General features: G+C 34.1%; 1 protein-coding gene across 1 annotated transcript in view; it reads left to right on the plus strand.

The window, feature by feature from the left end:
* Positions 1–488: 488 nt before the first annotated feature.
* Positions 489–21,019, plus strand: part of LOC122399621 (icarapin-like) — a 105,343-nt gene continuing 84,812 nt past the window's right edge. The window contains exon 1 of the mRNA XM_043400420.1: positions 489–746. Coding sequence (XP_043256355.1) covers positions 680–746 — 67 coding nt within the window. The 5' untranslated portion in view covers positions 489–679. The remainder of the gene's footprint in view (positions 747–21,019) is intronic.

The following is a 21,019-nucleotide window of genomic DNA, read 5'->3' on the forward strand; positions in this document are numbered from 1 at the left end:
CTGTTTTCTTTCTAAACAACACATTCACCATTTCGTGTGTGTTCGTCCAAAACAGTACACAAAAACAAATTAAAATCCACAAGTGAGTTTTTTAGGAAATTTATTCGACACGATTCAACGGTAAATTAGTACCAAAAGAATCTTATTGCTCGATTTAAAAAAAAAAATCATAAATAAAACACTGTAATATTATTCGTGATGGATGCCAAAATAGCAAATTCACTGTAGATTCTAATAAAAAAAGGGTTAATTTACAGTACAAGAGGGGGAATACGATCTGCAAAAGGATCGATCTAAAGTGCAGGATTGTATTTTTAGGAGTTAATGATAGCACAGGTGCGCTGTTTTTGTATCCCTACCGAGAAAAACCGCGCTATGAGTCAAGCGTCGCGCCGTGCTGGTCACGTGGCCAACGGTGTCACGTGGCCAGCCCACGGAGCGACGCGATTGGCCAGCCGGCGGCCGAACGACCGCATATAGAGTGGCGCGAGACAAAAGTTGTAACGCAAAGCGTCAGCGAGTTTCAGTGAGCTGGTGCCGTGAGTGACCTTGATCCACTCGCTAGTTTCGTGACAGTACCGTTCGCAGAGGCCGAACCCGCCAGTATTAATCGAGTTATCGTCGCAGACACTTACCCGAGGAGCTTTCAGACACCGCGAGCATCAGGAAGAGAGGAAGAATGAAGACCTTCGGTGGCGTTTTACTCGTTGCGGCGTGTCTCGTCGCGAGCACGCATTGCTTCCCCAGTGAGTACAGCTTGAATATGTTTGAACAGTGATCTTTCGTGCAAACAGTGCGCTGAACGAAGGGACGACTCGTTGGAGAGAAATTAGAGTAAAGAACGGACACCTGTTCGATGGCCAAACATAATCGTTGTTTTACCGTGGATTTCTGAATTTTTCTTCGATGATCCGTGGGTCGATGTACCATCGATTCGTGTCTCGAGGTTCTTCTGATGATTCTAACGTTACCGGAGAACACAGAAGCCCGGAAGAAGTTAAAGTGCTCCGGTCGAATACCGCGGAAATTGCTAAGGTCATATTCGTGATCTTGTCGCGTGACAGCTGAATAAATGCTAGTTCCGAGCGAAAGGAGCATGCGTGCACGGAATACGTGAGGGGGCGAAATATATAGACTGAGGGGGGTACAGGGTGCTCGAAAAGTCACGTTCGTTAATCACAGTATGTTTGTTGTACGTGTACGGAACGCTCGATTCGGGAGGGATTTTTATTTTTACTTCTACTCCGACATTAGAAACCCGGATTCGATAATGTCGAAACATTTTCGCGCTAGTTGGCGATCGAATTCTACTTGCTGCTTATCGGAGATTGCAAATCGAAACGTTTCGATAGGTGTCGCGATATTAGCCTTTACTGTTGATTGTTAACAGTATGTTACCCCCTTACGCGGTTAACACTTTTCTTTTTCGACCAGCTAATGGTTATTTTCAAATTCCCAGAGAAACATTGTATATGTATTTAATCTAAATCTGCTGGTGATTTTCTGTAATTTATAATTTTCTATCGATAAGTGTATTCAGATAATCTTAATGTAGGTATATATCCTAATTGTATTATTAATTCAAAAAAATATAACAATAAAAAAAAAAAACTGTATATTTCAAACTTTAACTTTTAATTACTATGATACTAGAAAAATTAATTCTCAAGTTAAGACGTTGAGGGAAATAAATTTGGATAGAATTTGTAAATTATAACAAGGTTGCAAAAATAAGTACTGGAAAAAAATTCTAGGTTATGTAGCTTAAAATGGAGTGAAATCAATATTTTACTTTTGCAGAATATTGTACGGTATTGATTTGGCAGTGAACGTGTTAATACCGATCTAGTAATCGTCGTATTATGTATTTTCTTTTATAACATCTTTTCTATGACGTCACTTCTGTAAAAGTGTTTTTATCTTTTCAAATTCTCAAGTTGGCGATCGAATTCTGCTTGCTGGTTATCAGAGAACTTAAATCGAAGCGTTTCGATGCGTGTCGCGACATTAGCGTTTAAAAATAACCGATGAAATAAACCGGTCGGGCGCTAGTGACTCATCACAACAATCGTAATAACTCGAGCCTCAAGACAGAACCTATCTCACCCAGACGGAGCTCATTTTGTTTTCCAAATGGCTAATCGCATAACTGATTTGACGTCACGCGTTTGATATTTAGCGCTCGTTCCTAGCAGTTGTATTTTTAGAACTTTCTTAGAACGTTCTGGTACTCGTTGCGTTTTGCATATACTTTGTTTTTAGGTTATTACCAATAAAAGTTAAACAAAATTTCAGTTAACCGTTTAGTCAAGGGCAATGAGTTTCAAAATTTAGAGTAAATCTTGTTATCGAGCTACGATCGTCGACTTTTCACTGAAATTTTCTCTTAACCGTTCAGTCAAGGGCAATGGAGTTTCAAAATTTCAAGTAAATCTTGTTATTGCGCTACGATCATCGATATATTGTCTGTTTTTGCAAACCTTCTGCTAGAATACGACTCAATTATTTGGTTTCCAATAATTCCTTAGAATAGCTCAACTAATAACATAAACATACGTATTTCAAACTTCAAAAGTATCTAAAATTCGCGTTTTAACACTTTGGCTGCCACGTGATCCATATATGGGTGACAGTATTTTTTACTATGGAACTACAACAATGAATTCTCAGGATGTAATGTTAAAATTGAAATTTGAATAGGATTCATGAATTTTAGTAAGGTTACGAAAATAAATGGTAAGACAAATTTTAAGTTACGTTGTTTACAATTGTCTGAAATCAAAATTTTGGTCCTCTAAAGAAGTGTACAGTTTTGGTCTGGCAGCCATTGTGTTAAAGGAGGACGAACGAGTCGATTTAGAAAGTCGATGATCGACTCGAGTGATCATTTTCTAGAAAATCGAGATCTAGCGTCCCTAGTTTGAATCGTAAATGTGAAAACTTGAAGAACAAGTATATTGAAATAATATTTATTGTAATATCGTAAGTGTATCGATCTTCCGTTTGTGGTTACGTAAGAGTGCGTATATTCGTAAATGGCCACAAGTTTCCTCGTATTGAGGTATTTTCGTGGCAATACAGAGTCATCTTACTATAAAACTTCGCAAATCAAGAGATGCCTCCCTGCCGTTGTTTTATGCAGTTTTATGTGAAAAGTTGTACCCGTTATGATATTCACGAGTATTTTCCTCTCGCTCGTGCTAAGCAAGCGGGAAAATTGCCAATTGGCATATGTCTGCTTTATTTGCACCACGGTATTATTCGCGAGCCTGTCTTAATATGGCGTATAAATTAAAGTTGTTGCCATACATATTTACTGGCATTGCAGCTTCCTTACACGGTCTGCTAATAAAATTGCCCGGTAAATTGTTTATTCAGTTTCTTCCTCGTAACAGAGAATAATTATTTAATAATATAAGTCATAATATTCCATCGATTCTCTGACGCAAATCGTGCAAATTCGTCTAATCCCACAATACAGATATTACTATTTCGTACTCGACGATTACTTTTACCTGCAATCATTTAAATTGTAAATAATAAAATAAATTCATTCGTAACGTTAATAAAATTTATTGTTGCAAACTATAATTGTTATTAATAAACTGTTTCTATTATTTTATTCAGTTCAAAATGGATCAGTTATTCTAATTTATTTTTTTAATTTTGTTTATTAACCTCAAAATGACAGAATGATCAAAATTGTATGTATATATTGAACAAATATTTAACGTAGGTTATTTTGATCGTTTCTATTATTTTATTAGGTTCAAAATGGATCAATTATTCTAATTTATTTTTTTAATTTTGTTTATTAACCTCAAAATGACAGAATGATCAAAATTGTATGTATATATTGAACAAATATTTAACGTAGGTTATTTTGATCGTTTCTATTATTTTATTAGGTTCAAAATGGATCAATTATTCTAATTTATTTTTTTAATTTTGTTTATTAACCTCAAAATGACAGAATGATCAAAATTGTATGTATATATTGAACAAATATTTAACGTAGGTTATTTTGATCGTTTCTATTATTTTATTAGGTTCAAAATGGATCAATTATTCTAATTTATTTTTTTAATTTTGTTTATTAACCTCAAAATGACAGAATGATCAAAATTGTATGTATATATTGAACAAATATTTAACGTAGGTTATTTTGATCGTTTCTATTATTTTATTAGGTTCAAAATGGATCAATTATTCTAATTTATTTTTTTAATTTTGTTTAATAACCTCAAAATGATAGAATGATCAAAACTGTATGTATATATTGAAAAAATATTTAATGTAGGTTATTTTGATCGTTTCTATTATTTTATTAAGTTCAAAATGGATCAATTATTCAAGTTTATTTTTTTAATTTTGTTTATTAACCTCAAAATGGTAGAATGATCAAAACTGTATGTATATATTAAAAAAATATTTAATGTAGATTGTTTTGATCGTTTCTATTATTTTATTAGGTTCAAAATGGATCAGTTATTCAAGTTTATTTTTTTAATTTTGTTTAATAACCTCAAAATGATAGAATAATCAAAAACAGTATGTATATATTGAACAAATATTTAACGTAGGTTATTTTGATCATTTCTATTATTTTATTAAGTTCAAAACAGATCAGTTATTCAAGTTTATTTAACAAATTTTTTTTATTAACCTCAAAATGATAGAATGATCAAAACTATATTGAAAAAATATTTAATGGTGATTGTTTTGATATATTCACTGATATTGTCAGTGGCCATGAAACAATTACTTGTTCAATCATTATTGGTGAAGTAATCTGATGCTTCGATCATCTGCATAGGGGAATGAAGTTTTGAACATAATGTCTATATACATACATATATTGTATATTAAGTTCTAAACTTCATTCCCCTATATATTGTATATATATGTATGTATAAGTATAGTTGATGATTACTCCATCAATAATGATTGAAAGAGTCGCAAGTGTTTCATGGTCGACAATTTTAGTGAACTAAATCTAATGTTTCGTTCGTCTATAAAGGGGAATAAAGTTTTTAATGTTTATACGTACATATATATATATAAGTATAATTGATGATTACACCATCAATAATGATTGAACAAGTAGCAAGTGTTTCATGGTCATTGACAATTTTAGCGAATCAAGTAATTTAATCTATTGTTTCTATTATCTATATCGAGAAATAAATTGTATTAGAAATACGATCATTTCAGTTGTATCAATATACTAATAAGTCATAAAATCATCGAACAATATTTCTTATAAGCAGACAATTTTTTGAGATTGAATTCTCTTTAATAACTATTTAAAATATTTTAAAAAATATACCTAAAAGTTACGTAAAATATACGTAAAAAGTTATCGTTTTTTAAAATTCAGAAAGAAATTTTTTTTTATATAATAATATTACTTATTGTAGGAGCCTCGAGTGCAATTACGTCATTCTTCATTTTCAATTTATTTTAGTACGTATAATCACACTGTTTGCTCTAAATTAAATTGTTTAATTTACCTACACTGTTATGGTACCAAGAAAAATTTGTCAGAAAAGCAACATGGTCGTCAAGTTTCTTTTTTTTAGCGAATCATTTATCAATTTAATAACGTTAATATTGCAGATAACAAAATTCTTTTATTTTGACGAGAGTTACGCCATTGTTTAATTCACCTACACTGTAAAGGGACCAAGAAAAATTTGTCAGAAAAGCAACATGGTCGTCAAGTTTCTTTTTTTTAGCGGATCATTTGTCAATTTAATAACGTTAATATTGCAGATAACAAAATTCTTTTATTTTGACGAGAGTTACGCCATTGTTTAATTTACCTACGCTGTAAAGGGACCAAGAAAAATTTGTCAGAAAAGCAACATGGTCGTAAAGTTTCTTTTTATTGGCGAATCATTTGGCAATTTAATAACGTTAATATTGCAGAGAACAAAATTCTTTTATTTTGACGAGAGTTACGCCATTGTTTAATTTACCTACGCTGTAAAGGGACCAAGAAAAATTTGTCAGAAAAGCAACATGGTCAAGTTTCTTTTTTTTAGCGAATCATTTATCAATTTAATAACGTTAATATTGCAGATAACAAAATTCTTTTATTTTGACGAGAGTTACGCCATTGTTTAATTTACCTACGCTGTAAAGGGACCAAGAAAAATTTTTCAGAAAAGCAACATGGTCAAGTTTCTTTTTTTTAGCGGATCATTTGTCAATTTAATAACGTTAATATTGCAGATAATAAAATTCTTTTATTTTGACGAGAGTTACGCCATAGGCGGAAGCCATTGCTCTGATATCTTGAAGCATTGTTCGAAATATCGCGTCACGAAGGAATTCGCCAGAATGTCACGTCGAAAGTACTTGGGTCGTTTATGAGACAGAAGGAGGATAGTTCTTGGAGCATCCCCCGGACTCTAGATTCAGTATGAAATTCACTTGGAGCGTGGATTTTGCTAATTAGCACCGACGTCGTTTTTGCAAGCCCGAAGAACAGGGGAACTCGTTTAATTACCGCTATTTCATTCCGAAGATAATTGTTCAGATGAATTTCCGTCGAACACGAGTTTACTCCTTGTAGTTTTCATTCGAGTTTCCTGTCAGTCAAGTTTTGTCGCGCGTGCTTCAGGTGCCTTGGATTCCCCCGATTATTCCGTAAATATAGGTCACATTGTTGCCAACGACCAGCCGCGATAAAGACCCTGTACAGTTGTAAGAACGACGTTACTGCACGATAACCATTACAGCAAACATAAAACGTATTTAAAGATTTAACCATGTTGTTTCTCGTCGATTCTATCTGACCTCAAACAATTTTCATTTACTTACCGATAAGGAAGCGGATAATATCGGAAAGAATTCCAAGAAAACGAACATTAAAAATAGTTTTGTATTTGCAAGTAAAAGAAAATCATTTTCCGATCGGAAAAGCCAGAGTTAATATTTTATAACGTCGAACGGTCGCGGAGGATACATAAATTTTCCAATCATATAAATTAGCATCGCGTAACGTTGAATAATTCTAACATCAATCCGATTAAATATTATTTAAATAACCGATGCACCGAAATACACGATATATCTGAATATGCAACTGGCTTCGTCTTAAAAGGGACCAATAATCGATAAAATCGGTTTATTTTGTACCATCAATTTACTTCCGCGTTTCGATTCAGCGGGGAACTAAAGGTATTCAAAGAAAACAATCTCGCCAAATATATTTGCCATAAAATTGAAATTGCACGGTATTTAGATTATTCCGGAGTAAATTTGTTGGACCGTGTCTTATTGTATGGAAGTTCACCCGTACTTTGGAAACACGCGATTGTTATTGCGTTTATTGCGATCCTTCGATGATTCACCGCGGCCGGAAGTAACTAGAGAACTTATTGCCGTGTTACCGAAGCTTACCTTGGATTCTCGCTTGTTACACCATTTCTCTTAATACCGTGCACTTACAAGTTTCTGATCTATGTATCTTCGTAGCTACAACGCAATTACCAGCCAAAATATACACAGAGCTTATGGTCTATGACAAGACGCTCGCGATTCCTCGTTAATGCAATATTAACAGCACTTTGTCAACAAACAGCCGTTTTATATTACACAAACAAACTGTTAATTCACGGGTATGAACCGTACTTACGGTTTGTTTAACCTCCTCGTCTGGAAAAAATTATCTCAATAATTCAAGGATTACGTGCACCAAGGTATCCAAGAAAATTATATAGCTTGTTATATAAGGTTCTATTTATAACTGGTTGGATGACAATAAATTCTAATATTAGTCGCATAATTATTTTTCGTTCTTGATAGATAAATATCTCGTTTGACGCTCACGTGTCGTGGGAAAATTAAATAATTACACTCGAGGTTTAGGCTAATACTGGTTCATTAGGGTACGAGTGTGAGTTCCATTTTACCTGCTAAGTTCAATGTTTGTTTTCAACGTTCTAAGAATCCTTCTAAATTTTTTGACCTATTTCTACTGTGTTGTAAATAGTCTATATAATATTCTTTAATTTTTGTAATTTATTTTTTTTATTTTATTGGACATTGGATTTGTTGAAATTAATTACACATATTTTTAGTGAAACCTCTCACGTTGATGGTTATTTTAAAATTATGATAGAATATATATGCAATTTTATATTACAATTTTCATTTGGGAGAAATTTGAAAAGAGAAGAATTTTTTTTATTTTATTCGAGATTAGATTTCTTGACAGTAATTGCACATATTTTTAGTGAAACCTGTCACGTTGATGGTTATTTTAAAATTATGATAGAATATATATGCAATTTTATATTACAATTTTCATTTGGGAGAAATTTGAAAAGAGAAGAATTTTTTTTATTTTATTCGAGATTAGATTCGTTGACATTAATTGCACAGATTTTTAGTGAAGCCTGTCACGTTGATGGTTATTTCAAAATTATGTTAGAATATATATGCAATTTTATATTACAATTTTCATTTGGGAGAAATTTGAAAAGAGAAGAATTTTTTTTATTTTATTCGAGATTAGATTTCTTGACAGTAATTGCACATATTTTCAGTGAAACCTCTCACGTTGATGGTTATTCTAAAATTATGTTAGAATATATATGCAATTTTATATTACAATTTTCATTTGGGAGAAATTTGAAAAGAGACAAATTTTTTTATTTTATTCGATATTAGATTCGTTGACATTAATTGCAGATATTTTCAGTGAAACCTCTCACGTTGATGGTTATTCTAAAATTATGTTAGAATATATATGCAATTTTATATTACGATTTTCATTTGGGAGAAATTTGAAAAGAGAAGAATTTTTTTTATTTTATTCGAGATTAGATTCGTTGAAATTAATTGCACATATTTTTAGTGAAACCTCTCACGTTGATGGTTATTCTAAAATTATGTTGGAATATATATGCAATTTTATATTACGATTTCCATTTGGAAGAAATTAGATAAGAGAAAAATATTGAAATAGTTTTGTAAGAATTTGTTTTGATTAATGCACCGTAATGACAGTACACTATGTAGAGTTTCACGAGTGTTGTTGGAGCAGGGCAGTTAGAATTTATTGATTGCATCAGATAATTTACACAGCAGTCAAATTACAGTTCAGCATGCCAAAACAGCTCCATACACGACGATAATCATGTGATACAAATCCAATTAAACACCTGTGGGAGGAAATAAAATGACTATTCTAAACAAAAAATATGAACTGCCAATTCAGAAGTTTTTCAATATTTGCTAATTTAACTACCTCTTTCTCGTTATAAATTACTAGTTTCATTCGTGTTTTTCACTTAAAATCTGACTATTATAAAAACATAACATAAACTGCCCTTAATTTGTGATTCCATACAAACTGTCTAAAATTTCAATATTTGCTAATTTAACTACCTCTTTCTCGATATAAATTACTAGCTTCATTCGTGTTTTTCACTTAGAAGCTGACTATTATAAAAACATAGTATAAACTGCCCTCAATTTGTGATTTCATACAAACTGTCTAAAATTTCAATATTTGCTAATTTAACTACCTCTTTCTCGATATAAATTACTAGTTTCATTCGTGTTTTTCACTTAAAATCTGACTATTACAAAATCATAATATAAACTGCCCTTAATTTGTGATTCCATACAAACTGTCTAAAATTTCAATATTTGCTAATTTAACTACCTCTTTCTCGATATAAATTACTAGCTTCATTCGTGTTTTTCACTTAGAAGCTGACTATTATAAAAACATAGTATAAACTGCCCTCAATTTGTGATTTCATACAAACTGTCTAAAATTTCAATATTTGCTAATTTAACTACCTCTTTCTCGATATAAATTACTAGTTTCATTCGTGTTTTTCACTTAAAATCTGACTATTACAAAATCATAATATAAACTGCCCTTAATTTGTGATTCCATACAAACTGTCTAAAATTTCAATATTTGCTAATTTAACTACCTCTTTCTCGATATAAATTACTAGTTTCATTCGTGTTTTTCACTTAGAAGCTGACTATTATAAAAACATAGTATAAACTGCCCTTAATTTGTGATTCCATACAAACTGTCTAAAATTTCAATATTTGCTAATTTAACTACCTCTTTCTCGATATAAATTACTAGTTTCATTCGTGTTTTTCACTTAGAAGCTGACTATTATAAAAACTTAATATAAACTGCCCTTAATTTGTGATTCCATACAAACTGTCTAAAATTTCAATATTTGCTAATTTAACTACCTCTTTCTCGATATAAATTACTAGTTTCATTCGTGTTTTTCACTTAGAAGCTGACTATTATAAAAACTTAATATAAACTGCCCCTAATTTGTGATTCCATACAAACTGTCTAAAATTGTCTAACAATGGGAGAGAACATTCTACCAAATTAATGGAAACTCCAGAGAAGTAACCAGGACTGCAGATTCTTGCTTAAGAGTACTACAATTTCTTAAACACATAAACATAGTTCATTTAATTTAACTTAATCTCTGTGTCTAGCGTACCTTATATTTCTATGTTAAACGTATAAAAATTCATTTTATATAACCTGATGCTATATCAAATGTTTGTAAGGTATTGTGGTTTCTAATGACCCTAATGGGTTGATGCAACAGTAAAAATTAAATAAAAAAAACAAAAAATATTTGCTAAATTAACAATTTCATTCAGAAAATACATCACCAACTTCATCCATGTTTCCCATTTAAAATCTACTATTATTACAAACACAATATATTACGAACTTATTATTACAATCTTTTTAAGCACCAATTTATCGAAAGTTTCGTCGTCAGAATCTTAAGAACAGTTTATATTTCGAAAGTCAATCATAAACTAACAAAACATCGTTTCTGGAGTAAACATGGTGGTCTTAAACATTTTTCCGCGATTCCCTTGGATCGTCGACGGGAAATCGTGCCTTTTTCTCTGAAATCCGCGTAATGAAGGCGTGTTCGCTTGTTGCGTTCAATTGAATCGTGTGCATATATAAATGAGTTTGCACAACGCAATCTCTAGCCAGAATTTAATTACGTCGTGAATAGGATACGTGGCTAATTACTTCCGACGTCGTTCGATCATTAATTAGTTTATCCGCCATATCGAGCCTGTCCATCGGTATTGCTTTTCTTTTTGCACAGGGGGCCGTAGCCAGGCGTTCAATCTCCGCTTCTTCCTCCACACGTGCATACGTATTTACGCATCCGTTGGAAACATAAATGAATGTTTGCGCTTCCTCGCGCGGTTTCGTGTCACGCTCAGTTGCTCGGTTTATTGTCTGCGTACCTTTGCTCGCTATCTACCCAACTTAATAACCTTCTGCGATGAAATTACGCACACAGCGACGGGAACACGGCCGGGTAAGTGCTCCGCGCGGGTAGATCTGAATTTTGATCTTTAAATCACTATCAGCGTGGACTCATCCATTCCACACGCGCGTGTCAGACATTTGCAAACAATTTGCCCTGAGAAATTGCAGTGTTTCAAAACGACGATGACGTAATTAAAAAATTTACAACGTGCAGACGAGGCGATTGCCCCACGCGCGGATTGGAATTTCGAAATTTCTTTTTTACCCCCGAATTTTTGATATTTTTGTGGTTTGTGTGCAAACAACGGAGCATGGAACTGTATTTTCACAAGTTTTGTTTGCCGGTCTATCAATCTGTATGTTCATACGAATGTTTGCTCCGACACGAGTCGAAAATGACTCGATGTTTCGATTAAATTGCACGATACGCGAATAAAGCTTCAAATTTGAGAAAACTGATTACTTCGTATCCGACTTTGCTCTTAAAAGGCAAAACTGTATGATTTTTCTAAAACCCAAATCTAGGCGAGCGAAAAATTTAGTATTTTTGTAATTCCCTTTCTGGTGGAAGTAATTGGTAATAATATTTATAATGGGATAACTGTAACTGTTCTTTCGGTTTAAATTCTCGAGATGTTTAGTTCCAGAATGTTTAAAAACAGTCGAGTTGCTAATGTGTATTTCGAAATTGTATTATCGTTTCGTGAGACAAAACTCGAAATACTTCTGGGATTCTTGCACGTGCGTTCGTAACATGTCGATGTGAAATATGCATGGTTGCGGAAGGAAATCATTCCCCAGTAATTTTATCAAGCAAGCATTTTTGCAAAACTCTGTTGTAATCTGAAAGTGGCTGTAACGCGTAATGAATACGTTTCCGGTTGCATGTTCGTACGACTCTTTTTCATCGCTATAACGAATAGAATATGTCTGTATATATATTTGAAATTGGATTATAAATTATTTATAAATTGATTATGTTTGAATTTGTATATATTAGGTAGGGAAACTGTGATACATTAATAATGTTTGAGGACCTCCTTTTCACCCTTTCTATCTTTCTTCGTTGTTGATTCATGTTGATATTGACGTTCGATCAGCTTTTTTATTTGGGCATTTCTTTTTGTTTAATCTCTTGTTGGACTAAGTATAGTTTTGCATTTTGGTTTTTCGTAATAGGGTTTCAATAATTACTAGGAAACATTCATACAATGGTTGTTTTTCGGAACCATTTCAGGCTCTGCTTATTGTACATACATACAAATAAACACACACAAAATATGATCTGAAAAGGAGTTAATTTGGAGTTTCAAATATATTCGTAACATCTCTGTTTCCTAGCAAATGCGAGTCATTGAAAATTCAATCGCAGTTTCCATAAAATGATTCCATACAAACAAACACACACACACACACAAAATGTAATCTACAAAGGGGTGTTAATTTGGAGTTAAAAATATATTCGTAGCATCTCTGTTCCCTAGGAAACACGACTCATCAAAGATCGAATCACAATTGTCATGAAACGATTCTATACAATCAAACACACACACACACAAAATATAATCTGAAAATTAGTTAATTTGGGGTTTTAAATATCTTCGTAGCATCTCAGTTCCCTAGGAAACACGACTCATCGAAGATCCAATCACAGTTTCCATAAAATGACTCCATGTGTACCTATACACACAAACACACACAAAATATGGTCTTCAAAGGGGTTAATTTGGAGTTTTAAATATCTTCGTAGCATCTCAGTTCTCTAGGAAACACGACTCATCGAAGATCCAATCACAGTTTCCATAAAATGACTCCATATGTACCCATACAAACAAACACACACAAAATATGGTCTTCAAAGGGGTTAATTTGGAGTTTAAAATATATTCGTAGTATCTCCATTCCCTAGCAAACGCGACTCATCGAAAATCGAATCACAATTGCCATAAAATGATTCCATACAAACAAACACACACACACACACACACACAAAATATAATCTACAAAGGGGTGTTAATTTGGAGTTAAAAATATATTCGTAGCATCTCTGTTCCCTAGGAAACACGACTCATCAAAGATCGAATCACAATTGTCATGAAACGATTCCATACAATCAAACACACACACACACACAAAATATAATCTGAAAAGGAGTTAGTTTGGAGTTTTACATATCTTCGTAGCATCTCAGTTCCCTAGGAAACACGACTCATCGAAGATCCAATCACAGTTTCCATAAAATGACTCCATGTGTACCTATACACACAAACACACACAAAATATGGTCTTCAAAGGGGTTAATTTGGAGTTTTAAATATCTTCGTAGCATCTCAGTTCTCTAGGAAACACGACTCATCGAAGATCCAATCACAGTTTCCATAAAATGACTCCATATGTACCCATACAAACAAACACACACAAAATATGGTCTTCAAAGGGGTTAATTTGGAGTTTAAAATATATTCGTAACATCTCTGTTTCCTAGCAAACTCGAATCATCAAAAATTCAATCACAGTTGGCATAAAATGATTCCATACAAACAAACACACACACACAAAATATGATCTACAAAAGGGGTTAATTAGGAATTAAAAATATCTTCCTAACATCTCCGTTCCCTAGCAAACACGACTCATCGAAGATCGAATCACAATTATCACAAAACAATTCCATACAAACAAACAAACACACACACAAAATATAATCTACACAGGGATCAATCGTTCCAAGCTCTAGCCCATTGCCACCATAATTACAGAGGGTTAACAACGTTCATATTATCCCAAGTTTCCTCTTAACAAATTGTTGTCAAGATGGTGTACCACAATTTGTACCACACAATATTCGAAGACTCGCAGGCTGGTGCAAAGGGGTACATTCGTAACATCTCTGTTTCCCGGGTAAACACGCATCATCGAAGATCCAATCACAGTTGCCAGTTGCCATAAAATGTTTTCACGTGCACCCACACCAACGAACAGACATACACACACACACACAGACACACGCGGGTATAGGGCACGTACAGTTTCGCTCATCGCACATCATCCGCGCAAATAAACGGTTACGCCGGTTTGCGGTATACGGGGCACACGTGTGTGGGGCTGGATGCGCGCGCACTCGATATCCACGGTGGCCGCGGTGCAGTTTCGTTCCGCGTTCGTACCTACCCCCAGTCCGTCCCAGCGTGTATACGTTCTATATCCGTGCACGAAGCGCAGCCACGGATTATGGCCAACTCGTATTATTTTCCTGTCGAGAACAGCCAGGCCGGTCGGTTGACGTAGTGGCGTTCGGCTCTCCTTGAGTGGCAGTGGCAGTGCACAATATGCGGCCATTAGGTATACTGGCCGCGTCGCTGCACTACCGCCTTCGAGTAATTTAAATGAAAAAAAAGAGGGTACACCCCCTGCACTTTGCCCTGCCCGCCATGCTTTTCCCCCGTTGATGATCGTCGCATCCGCTAGACCGTACATTGGGTCAATTCTATAATACGGTTCTCTCCGGGAGGGTCAGTTTAGTTCACGGTGATCAGCTACGTTATCAACGATTGAGTTTATGATTATGGGAACTCTCTGGACGCGAGATAGCCGCTGGACAGCGGAGACAGAGGGCGGTGACGATAAGATAGCCATGGTATCTTTCAGACAGCTTATCTCGTCACCTGCGCCACTCGTTAGGGTTCAATACCCCGTTCCGTTCTTCTGACCTCGAAAAACTGATTTCACGCGCGTTCGTTAGGGTGGTACTTAGTCATAGCCTTCTGTGTTCTTTTTGCACGCCAAGTTTCATGCAATGCTAATGGTTTTTTAGCTCTGATCACGATCAAGGCACTTGTCTTGAGATCATAACGCATACAGTACTTGTCTATTACTAGGAAGCTTTGTTATTTTTATTATCCAATTAAAAATTAGATATAATTTCAATTTTAAAATTAATTTTTTCTTATTATTCAATGGTATAGAAAAAAATTATTGAATAATTTTAAAATTGATATTTCACTTTCGTCATGTCCTAACAAATATACATACTTCATCAGAACTTCTGGTCTCCATTGTTGTACACATTCACTTTATGAATAACATTTTGCGAACTGCACGCGTTAAACTCTTAACGATGACTAAATAAGAGACATTTCTTGTTTCTATGGCCATATCGTTGAAAGTAATATACAAATATTATTAATATATACAGGGTGTTCAGCTACCCCTAAGAAAAATTTTAATGGGTGATTCTATAAGACGGAGATCACGAATAGCAATTTTTAGTTATGGTCGTTTGAAAATTGAACCATTTTTATAGGGCTTTTCTCACTTTACAGGGTCAAGGAATTTTGGAATTGAAATTTTTGGAATTTCTACATATTGAGAACATGTATGGCCTTGTTTGGTATCATTTCCATTTAAAAAAACTCAGCAATGCGATTAAAATAGTATCCTAATTATAATTTGGAAAATATAAAAGTTTCATCCACGATTCGCCAGAAAATCATCGAATTTTGAATGTTGACTTCTCTACAGTGAATCTACATGAAAAAATAGACCGAAAATGTAGAATAACATTTTTTTGTACGGAGCACCATTTTTGAGTAAATCAATGTTAAGTGAAATCACGTGCTCCAACAGCATTTAACATCGATTTATTTGGAAACGAAGCTCCGTACGAAAAAATGTCACTCCACATTTTCGACTTACTTTTTCACGTAGCTTCACCCCACTTACGCTTGTACCACCAATTTGATAACATCCTGTGTATGGAATATTAATACCATTCACTATTGTCTCTCTTATGACACAGAAAGTGTCAGCTGGCGGTGAATTCACTTTTATATCTAGTGCTTTGGTTATTGACACAGTGGTTGAGGAAGGATTTCAAAAATTCACCGTGTGTTTGTCCGTTGAATCGTCCATTCGGTTTCGACTGGAGGAAATTAGTCGAACTGCCGGGCGAAATGTTTCTGACACTTCGGCAGGTTTGGAAGTAGCGAGCTTTCCGTTTGTTATCGTCGAAACCGAAGTTGTCGTTGCAATCCTCGACCGGAATCACTCGAAGCTGCATTCCAGACGGTTGTTCATACGCGATGTTTGGCTCCCCCCAGGGTAAACGTCGAGCACCGCGTTCGAATTAGGGCTGCGACCACTCGAATAGTTCTCATGCTCGATAAAAACCCAAACGATACTAACAACATTCAAATTCTTTTCACAGAAGATTTTTTTTAAATTAATTCTGCTTCCAATATTCTCACAAAATATTCTGCAACAAAATGGACGTTCCACAAAATACGTATCCTCGATCGAAGACTTATTTCTATTCTCTAAGATTAATTTGCAAGTGTCTGAATATTCTTGTGACCTCAGAATTGTCTAACTCTGCATTTCTCTCCTACTGTGTTCATTTCCAGGAAAAATATTAAATAGAATAGTTATTCAAGGGTTTCAAAGGGGAAATACAATTATTTTTTATTTATTAAACGCTTTCAAGATTGTTTTAAGAGCAACTTTGTGTTTTTTTAAATGGAAACCAATATTTTTATTCTCGATGTATACACTTCACTCATTTCTTTCGAGCTCTGATAAAATGCAATTCGTAAGATTCCCTACTTTAAGAAAAACAGATGTTTAATGGGGGAAAAAAATATTTTGTAGGTTCATTGATAAAATTATACGTAAAACAATGATTAGAATATGTATAACCAACGAAATATTACTAGACGAGTATTTTTATAACCACCAGGAATTACAATGCAAAATTTCAAGAAACTTCCATCTTGAATAGTTTCATAATGCAAGTGTCGTTCAAAATTGTTACGTTATTAATTACAGGAAATTTAGAAGCTTAAACTAATGTTAGAAGCTTAAACTAATGTTAGAAGCTTAAACTAATGTTAAAATTACACTGTAAAGTCTCCTTTCAAATTATCCACGGATCTCCATCGAACCTACACGAATCGAATAAACGTGTGTCGCGACCGGTCAAATCGAACTTCGATACGAAGAGGTCTGCTTCTTTTTCTTTCAATGAGTTTCGAAAAAGTTGCGCTGCAACATCGATAAAGTTCCACGAATTGCTCCGGTTAATTAAACCGTCGATTAAATTTGAGAGCATCAAACCGTTCCGGGCGCCATTGATCGAAACGTCGCTTAACTTCCACGGAGTCTCAGCGCGGAAAATTTTGAGGAAGAACGTACGAACGTTATGCATTACGGACAACCGATACCCGGAAGTTTCGACACACGGTCGACAGGCGGATTTATAATTCCGTAAACTGCGCGAGGACAATACTCTGTACTCAACGGGACATGAGATACTTACATCTGCGAAGTACCTGGGCGCCTAGTGTCCTAGATAAGTTGCGATGTATCGTTGGAAAGGACGTGTTACGATTGAACTTTTCTTCCCCCTTGGAACTACGTAGGTACCTGCAACTTGCATTTAAGTCGAAGCTGAAGGGACGTTATACGCGTTTGAAAATCAATAGATGCAACGGGGAATTACAGAAACGGAGATACAGTTTCAGGGCTTGGAAGATCCGAACATGATGCGTCAACTGACTGCTCGAACCCCTCAAATTGTCCAGAGAAACGAAACTTCGTTTACAGACAATTGGGTACTAGGATAGTTTATCATTTAATTCATTTTTAAATTTCTCTATTTTTGGGTCATACGAAAATCACTCAGTTTGTGAAAAAGCTACATGTGTACTTTGGTTTCTGAATCATTTTAGAATCTGTAGAATAGACAAGGATTGAACATCTCTGTTTTACTCATTCTCAATGTTTCTCACTTTTGCTTAGAAAACTACCAAGCCTGACATAGATCGCAATTAGCAATTTTGAGAATCAGAGGGTACATCTCCCTCAAACCAACGAACGTTAACGAGGGATCACTGTATTTCGTTCATTGGAACAATTACTGTCGTTGAATAATTAATTCTATCTAGTTTTAATATTTGAGAAAATAAGTTTGGTCCAAACATATTGAAATTCACTTGTCAATACGTTGACTGCCAGATCAAACCCTTCAAATTGTCCACGAAAATGGAACTGTGTTTCTATGCAATTGGACACCACTACATCCACGATTTGTCATTGAATTTCTTTTTTTCATCTTCGTTAAAATTCAGGTATCCTATCTGGAATCATTTTCTTTAACATCTAATTTTCTTTAGCTCTCTAGTGAAAAGTCAGATAAAAGGAATATAGCTTGCATAGAGGATTTCAGACTTTCAATGTAATACCGATACTGTTTGCATCTGTGCAAACATTGAATATGCATTCAAAATATTATTGGTTATTATTAACACAAAATAATAGCAGGATGATCGGCCACACCTGGGAAAAATTTTAATGAGAGATTCTAGAGGCAAAAATAAGACGATAATCAAGAATACTAATTTGTTGATAGAGGCTTCGTTAAAAAGTTATTCACTTTTAAATTCCGGGGAAACATTTCGGAGCACGCGATATATTTTCGGTAAAGAATTTTTTTCTCGAAAGTACGTAGAATTTCGGGGGTATGTCTATTCACCAAAAATTATTGTAATTGACCCCTGCAACCGAAAATAATTTTTTTGAAACGATTTGAAATTTTTTGATTTCACCGAAAAATTTCAGTATCTACTCGAATTTTTTTCTCGAAAGTATGTAACATTTTGGAGGTATGTCTATTGACCAAAATTGATTGGAATTGACCGCACCAGGTAAAAATAATTTTTTTAACGCGATTTGAAATTTTTTTTTTCGCCGAAAAATTTCAGTTTTTCTTAAAAAATCGTTTTTCATTTTTAACAAATTTGTTTGATGTCCTATGAAAATTTTGTTTAGTACTTTTTTGTAGGTATCCATGAGCTCTGCTTCCATACCAAATTTCATCGAGATATGTTTACTATTTTAGGAATTATGGACGTTCGAAGATTGGGTCATTTTTATGAGGTTTTTCTAACTTCACGGTGTAAAGGAACAACTTTTCGAATATTCTTGGGATGTTTACATATTCTCCACTAAAATACACGTCGTTTGCCATTTGAAACATTAAAATTGTCCAATCCGTTCAGGAGTTATAATATTTCAAAGATTTGCATGAAATTTCGAACCATTCCAAACCTCAGAATTTTTTTCTCAAAAGTGGATAGAATTTCGGGTGTATGTCTATTGACCAAAAATGATTGTAATTGATCCCTGTAACCAAATATAAATTTTTTAGTATAATTTGAAATTTTTTAATTTCGTCTAATAATTTCAGTACCTACTCGAATTTTTATCTCGAAAATGGGTAGGATTTCGGGGGTATGTGTATTCACCAAAAATGATTGTAACTAACTCCTGCAACTAAAAATAATTTTTTTAGAACAATTTGAAATTTTTTAATTTTGCTGATAAATTTGTCCACTTGTTGAATTTTTTTCTCGAAACTGGTTAGGATTTCGGGGGTGTGTCTTTTCACCAAAAATTACTAGAATTAACCCCCGGAACCAAAAATATTTTTTTTAGAACAATTTGAAATTTTTTAATTTTGTCGAGAAATTTATCCACTTGTTGAATTTTTTTCTCGAAAGTCCGTAGGAATTCGGGGGTATGTCTGTCCACCAAAAATGATTGTAATTGACCCCTGCAACTAAAAATAATTTTTTTAGAACAATTTGAAATTTTTTAATTTTGTCGAGAAATTGTCCACTTGTTGAATTTTTTTCTCGAAACTGGTTAGGATGTCGGAGGTGTGTCTGTTCACCAAAAATTACTATAATTGACCCCCGGAACCAAAAATATTTTTTTTAAAACGATTTGAAATTTTTTAATTTTGTCGAAATAATCCAGCTACTCGAATTTTTTTCTCAAAAACGCGTCGAAATTCGGGGGTATATCTATTCACCAAAAATGTACGTATTTGACCCCTGCAACGGAAAATAATTTTTCCAGATTGATTTGAAACTTTTTAATTTAATTTTTTAATAACTTTTTCTTGATTTTCGTCTTATTTTGGCCCCCAGAATCTCCTATTAATATTCATGTGTGTAATATAACCACAAATAACTTTACTGGAAAAATTTGATAATTCTTCAATTTATTCATTACCAACGATTATTCTAAAAAACCTTTTTTCAATCGTTTTCTCATTACAGAGGCAATTATAAATGTTTACTTCCATTCAAACGCAATTTAATATACGTCGTGATTCGTTGGCTGTCGTTCGAACGATACTTTGACGAAGAAACTAGCACACGAAGGGTGAAATCTCTATTTAGACCCAAAGGAGCATTAAATGTAATAAAGTTGCATACGTACACCAGTCGCTTTAAAGCGACACAAGTTTGCACATCGGTTCGCGACTGAAGACCAATTTCAGTGGACTTACGACATATAATAAAATTAATGCGGCATTGCATAAACGCGTTACGTAACTATCTGCTACAATAATATAGAAATGTGGCGCGTATAGCGCTCCTCAAAGTACGCGGAGTATATTTTCGTGATTATGTGGCTTCGCAATACGTCTTCGAGGTTCGTTCGTGGAAATAAGTGGTAAAATTAGGGCTTTTCATAGCGAATCGTTCCAACGAAACACACAGGGACGAGCAGAGGAAACGTGACACTAAAATCTCGTACGCTAATCATGCGTATCATGCACGACAACATATAAATTTCCGTTCTCCGGATAAAATCAAATTTTAATCCTTTAACTTTATAATCGGTATAACTTTGCAGTTT

The sequence above is a fragment of the Colletes gigas genome, unplaced genomic scaffold, assembly GCF_013123115.1.
Source record: "Colletes gigas isolate AHSC1104 unplaced genomic scaffold, ASM1312311v1 Colletes_gigas_Sc00014, whole genome shotgun sequence".
In the NCBI taxonomy this organism is placed as follows: Eukaryota; Metazoa; Arthropoda; class Insecta; order Hymenoptera; family Colletidae; genus Colletes; species Colletes gigas.